Source organism: Parasteatoda tepidariorum, chromosome 2 (assembly GCF_982258835.1).
Source record: "Parasteatoda tepidariorum strain Cologne lab strain chromosome 2, Ptep-v5.0, whole genome shotgun sequence".
NCBI classification, from domain to species: domain Eukaryota; kingdom Metazoa; phylum Arthropoda; class Arachnida; order Araneae; family Theridiidae; genus Parasteatoda; species Parasteatoda tepidariorum.
Window position 1 is genome coordinate 93,624,078 of NC_141756.1, and position 6,685 is coordinate 93,630,762.

Genomic DNA, 6,685 nt, shown 5'->3' on the forward strand with positions numbered 1-6,685 from the left:
AAAGAATTTGAAAATGTATTTTTTTTTATCGGATATCTTAATTTTAGTTAATAGTAATTAAAATTTCTGTTCTAATTTTTCACTCTCAGAAGTCACAATTTAAAACAGAACGTAAATTTACGTGATCCATAGTTCGAGTGTTCAAATAGTAATTAGTAATTGGATTTATTTAAATTTAAAATTATTTAGATTGTTGAACTATTATTCCATTCATAATCTTAAAACATTTTAAGAAATTGCGAGTAACTTTTACTGAAGTAAAAAAGAAATAATTTACATTCAAATTAAAAAATAATTTAAAAGAATTCGAAAATGTTTTTTTTTATCGGCTGCCTTCAGTTTAGTTAATCGTGATTAAAATTTCGGTCTGCATTAATTAATTGGAGCATTTAAGTTACGCGCAATTGGAAATGCATAAAAAATACAACAGACGTTATTTAATTTACTTCATTTGATGAAAAAATATATTCTTTGAACAGTAGGGATTTTGCTTTATATTTTTTTGTACTAAATTCTTGTTTTAGATCTTTTTATTTGAGAAGTTAAAGGGAAAAATAAAAAATAAAAATTTTTAAGAAGAAAAGGATCATTATAAAATTTATTGTTGATTTTTATAGAAATGACAAACATTAAACTTCCATTAAATAAAAAAAAAACTAGTGTTTTAAATAATACTCTGTTTTTCTTCTTCTTTTTTTCAAATTGAAATGTTTTCATGTTTACTTTTTTATATTTTTTGCTTGTTTTTTTATTTATTTAATTATTTATTCTTTTAGAAGTCGATTCAGCATCTAACTGCACATTCAGAAACTTACTGTTGCTCATAATGCTCTTTATCACACTATGGCCTGGATTTAGGTAGGTACGACAGTGCTTTAATTACGCATAATCAAATTATGCAATAAAGACAGGCGTTAAATAGCCCTAAATGTAAAATCTTATTACTTTCGGATACTTATAATGTAATAAACAATGGGACAAAAATATCTACCATATTCAGAAAAAGATATTAAAATGAGTTCTTGATATTTTATAGAAAATAAATTTTTGATAAAATTAACATGCTATATGGTAAAGGTATTTCTGGGTCAACCCCCCTTCCAAAAAAATTCTATTTAATAAAACCAAAGCATACCGTACTTAAACAATTCATTTAGTAATTTTTCTCTGTTTATATGGTAACAAATAATTGGAATTTTCAAAATTACAGTTCTTATTACCACACATTTAATATAAGAGAAACAAAACTGAAAATTAATTTCAAACAAATTAATGATTTTTATGCCATGATATAAGGTAGCATGTTAAATTTTCCAAAATTTTTTACCATATTCTGGTAGTTTTGTCAATTTTTTCTCTCAGCGTTTGATATCTTTTGATCTATATCTATATTAAACATAAGGTTAAATTATAAAAACCCTTTTATTAGTTAAAATAATGCTATTTTCATTTCCAGATTATTAAAACATAATAGTAAATATTTTTTTTCAATAATGTAAAGCAAAACCGCTCTGAAATAGTGCTTTCTAATAGGTTAAGGACGGGTTAAGGATAGTTAACCTAACTTTAACGTAATTCTAACCTTAACCTAACCTTAACCAATTCCAGCCTTATCCAAACCTTAACCTAATTCCATAGGTTACGGTTAGGTTATCCCAATATAATACAACCTAACCTATTATAATGTATCCCAATGTATTATAATTGGTTAGGTTAATCTCAACAAGAAATAATGTATATAAAAAGTTGAATTAAATTGTAGAAAAAGAGGAATAAATGTATATGAAAAGAAATAAAATTCTAGGTAAATATATCAATGAAAGAAGTTATGATTAAACAAGGTTGCCACAGTTTTCAAGGTCATTGTTTTAGTATCAAAATAACATTATCTTCGAGAAAAGAAGCACTTACTTTTTATCAAAACGTGATGCACACAGTAAATAAGTAAAAAAAATATGGGAATAATATTTTTAACGTTAGAATTGAGGTGCTAGGCAGTTATATGTTTAAAAATACACTGCGAAAATTTCTGGATAAAATTTCAGTAAAAGCTACTAACACCCTGAGTGCAGCAAACGCAAAATACATTTTACTGTAAAATCTTGTTTTTACCTAAAATTTTATACCTACTTTTTACAGTAATATTTGTTTAATTACAGAGAATATGTAACAATAAATATTACCTTAAAAATTACGTTTTATTTATATTTTGTTCTGTAAAATTTTACGGTAAAAAGTTCCACAACACTCAGGCTGCTAGTACTTTTTGTATGATTTTATAGTTTTGATTTGTTAGATATTCAGCTTTATTCAACTTTATTTAATTTAATATTTATATAATTAGACGTCTCTGCGTAATATTTAGTATTCTATAATAAATATTTATGGTATTCAGATCATTTTAATTTATTTATTTTTACTTTTTATTTAGATGAAGACTATTCTTATTCTAAAATTTTACGGTACAAAGTTCCACAACACTCAGGCTGCTAGTACTTTTTGTATGATTTTATAGTTTTGATTTGTTAGATATTCAGCTTTATTCAACTTTATTTAATTTAATATTTATGTAATTAGACGTCTCTGCGTAATATTTAGTATTCTATAATAAATATTTATGGTATTCAAATTATTTTAATTTATTTATTTTTACTTTTTATTTAGATGAAGACTATTCTTATTTTAAAATTTTATGGTACAAAGTTCCACAACACTCAGGCTGCTATTACTTTTTGTATGATTTTATAGTTTTGATTTGTTAGATATTCAGCTTTATTCAATTTTATTTAATTTAATATTTATATAATTAGACGTCTCTGCGTAATATTTAGTATTCTATAATAAATATTTATGGTATTCAAATTATTTTAATTTATTTATTTTTACTTTTTATTTAGATGAAGACTATTCTTATTTTAAAATTTTATGGTACAAAGTTCCACAACACTCAGGCTGCTAGTACTTTTTGTATGATTTTATAGTTTTGATTTGTTAGATATTCAGCTTTATTCAACTTTATTTAATTTAATATTTATATAATTAGACGTCTCTGCGTAATATTTAGTATTCTATAATAAATATTTATGGTATTCAAATCATTTTAATTTATTTATTTTTACTTTTTATTTAGATGAAGACTATTCTTATTTTAAAATTTTATGGTACAAAGTTCCACAACACTCAGGCTGCTAGTACTTTTTGTATGATTTTATAGTTTTGATTTGTTAGATATTCAGCTTTATTCAACTTTATTTAATTTGATATTTATATAATTAGACGTCTCTGCGTAATATTTAGTATTCTATAATAAATATTTATGGTATTCAAATCATTTTAATTTATTTATTTTTACTTTTTATTTAGATGAAGACTATTCCTATTCTAAAATTTTATGGTACAAAGTTCCACAACACTCAGGCTGCTAGTACTTTTTGTATGATTTTATAGTTTTGATTTGTTAGATATTCAGCTTTATTCAACTTTATTTAATTTAATATTTATATAATTAGACGTCTCTGCGTGATATTTAGTATTCTATAATAAATATTTATGAAAATCAATTCATTTTAATTTATTTATTTTTACTTTTTATTTAGATGAAGGCTATTCTTATTCTAAAATTTTACGGTACAAAGTTCCACAACACTCAGGCTGCTAGTACTTTTTGTATGATTTTATAGTTTCGATTTGTTAGATATTCAGCTTTATTCAACTTTATTTAATTTAATATTTATATAATTCGACGTCTCTGCGTAATATTTAGTATTCTGTTATAATAATTATTTATGTTAATCAATTCATTATCATTTATTTATTTTTACTTTTTGTTTAGATGAAGACTATTCTAAAGCCTTAAAAATGAAGCATGACTACTTGAAGATGTGCCAGTGCTTCCTGCATTGAAAAGATCCATCTTACATGTTTTTATACTGTACATAAAATATCTGAACTGGTATAAATAATGATTGAATTAATTTCGCATTAACGTGAAAGCTTTTTTTTTTAATTTTACACTTTTTCTGAAGAAAGGAATAAATAAAGTCATCTTTTGACTATTCTTTCCAGATTTCTCATCTGCATTTCGGGAAATCATGAATTTTTATTTATAATTTAGAGTTACAGAAAGTTCAAGAAACAAATCTGTGGAACAATAATACGATTGTCAGAGTGCATAAAACGTCATTTGTTTTCTAGTTAACTGAGTGGTTTGTGTTTAATTTCACATCCATGCATTGCAGAAAGTGATAATTGGAAGATTTAATGCCTCCTTTGATACCACACATTTCTAATTAAATTTATACACTGTTAATATGCTTTAAGGCCAAGTTTTGTTTAAAAAAAGACGGAAAAATCTTTCTGATAGAAAATATAACGTATATCACATATTTTGTTTCGTATTGAAAATATGTTTTGATGACAAAACGAACCGAGGTAATCTTTGTAAAGACTTTTTTTAAGGTGTACCTCGTATGTTAAAAGAACCCTAAGTCCAAATCATAACCTTTTATTCAGGAAAGCACTGTAACGAATTTTTATTTTTTTCTTCTCAAATAATAACAAATGATAACTGATTTTATCAAAACTTTTTGTACTTAAAATGATTTGGGAAAAAAATTGAGTTGAGGTGCTGTTTATAAAGTCTTCTTATCGAAACTGACCATCATAAGTTTGATAAAAAGTGAAAAATAATAATAGATTCCAGGGAATCATTTTGTACTTTGAATATTTTTGAGGAAAGGTAATGATTGCAATTTTTTTTCCTTTGATACATAAACAACATAAATCAAGAATTTTGAATACTTCTGAAAAGAAAAAGAAATGATAACGGATTTTATGAAACTTGTATTGTACTTAACATGTTTTGCAGGAAACAAAATGAGCTAATCAAAATTATGTACTCGGAAAAAAATTCTGGTGAAAATACCGCACTTTATGGTAATAACATTTGTGTTAAGAAAATACACAATATTTAAATCATCCGTTTGGTAATAATTCCGTGTGGTAAAAGTTAATCGAAATTTCTAATTTCCAAAATTATAGTTTTTTTTTTAATTTTATTTATTTATTTTTTTTTTTTTACCGAGATTTAGTAAATATTTCAATAATGAGAAGTAAATTTAACCGAATAAATGTTTTTTGATGCCATGCTCTAAGACAAAGTTACCAAATTTGTAACGTCTTGTAAAAGCATCTCATAAAAGCAGCATATTTTGCATCCTATACATTATATCACTGTTATTACTAATTTTACTGAAATAATTACCAAAGCCACTAAGGTAAAAATTACCAAGGTTTTTGTTGTTCCCATAAAGCCAGAAACGCAGCAATTTTTCTTCCAAGTGTTTGATCATATTTTATTTCTTAGTGTAAAAAGTCTCTTTTCTTAAAGATGAACGTCACAATTCAATCTAACCGTCGCTAAAATTGCAGCTACGTTAGATTTAAAATAATTTATCTGGTTCTAATTAGAAACATTTGAAACAGACTCATTAATTTTTGGTTCATTAAATTATAAATTATTTTCAATGAACATTGTATTACACATTAAAAATTAAAAATTTAGTTTGCTGTCTTAAAAGACTATATAATTATTTAATTATTCTTAGATTATTATTTTTTTTGAAACGGAAAAAAACCTTACATGTTTCAGGAAAACATGCATTAAAATAAATTAAATTTCAAATATTTACCTTCATGTTGCAGGAAACCATGCATTAAAATAAATTCAATTTTAAATATTTACAACTTTGATCCTGTATTGGTTTAATACTTTAATTAATTTCATAGGTCTGAAATTAAACTTTTATTTATATTTTTCTAATATGTTTTGTTTCTTGCTACGAGCCATTTAATTTACAATTTCGATGTCACGCATTTCTAGAATATGCATGAAAGTATTTAAAAATGTAAAGCATTTGTTAAAATACGATAAATAAAGTTATTTTAAATTCCCTGCATTATTCTTTATTAAATAACAATGTGTTATATTTAGCCGATTCCTTAAAAAACGGTATATACTGTTTATACTATAAATAGTAATATACAGGGTGTTTATAAATTCCCGGACCCATTTTGATGTTTAATAACTCATAAAATAATAAAGATATATTTAAATTAATAACATAAATGGTTAGTTGTTGTTGTTGTTGTTAATTTATGTCGCACTGGAGCTGCAGAATGGGCTATTGGCGACGGTCTGGGAAACATCCCGGAGGATGATCCGAAGACATGCCATCACAATTTTGATCCTCTGCGGAGGGGATGGCACCCCGCTTCGGTAGCCCGACGACTTGCGCGCGAAGTCGAGCACTTTACGGTAGCACAGTGAGGACCAATACCGCACACCCTCGGTCCCTACGCAGACTGATCCAAGTGGTCACCCATCCACACACTGACCGTAGCCAGTGATGCTTTACTTCATTGGATAGACTAGATAGACTCAAAAAGTTTCATGACCCTTGTCAATGAACTTGTGCCCCCTTCGTCGCACGGAGAATATCAAGTCGATAGTCAATTTCACGCCAGGTAGCGGCAAGCATGTCAGCATCCACAGAGGCTATTGTGGTTGTAATTCTGGCTTTTAGGACATCAATGTTCGACACGATCCTCCCGCAAACATTGTTTTTTATAAATCCCCAAGGAAAAAAGTCCAGTGGCGTTATATCAGGTGATCTGGATGGCCAAG

General features: G+C 26.2%; 1 protein-coding gene across 3 annotated transcripts in view; it reads left to right on the top strand.

Annotated features, from left to right (window-relative positions):
• Positions 1-5,953, top strand: part of LOC107440765 (endothelial cell-selective adhesion molecule) — a 107,946-nt gene extending 101,993 nt beyond the window's left edge. Inside the window, exons 7-8 of one of the 3 annotated variants that reach the window (XM_043044523.3) lie at positions 777-858; positions 3,833-5,953. In XM_043044523.3, the coding sequence (XP_042900457.1) occupies positions 777-858; positions 3,833-3,836 (86 nt within the window). In that variant the 3' untranslated portion in view covers positions 3,837-5,953. Of the gene's footprint in view, positions 1-776; positions 863-3,832 lie in introns of those variants that run through there. The other 2 variants (XM_087157762.1, XM_071177840.2) reach the window with 2 other exon arrangements.
• The last annotated feature ends 732 nt before the right edge of the window (positions 5,954-6,685 follow it).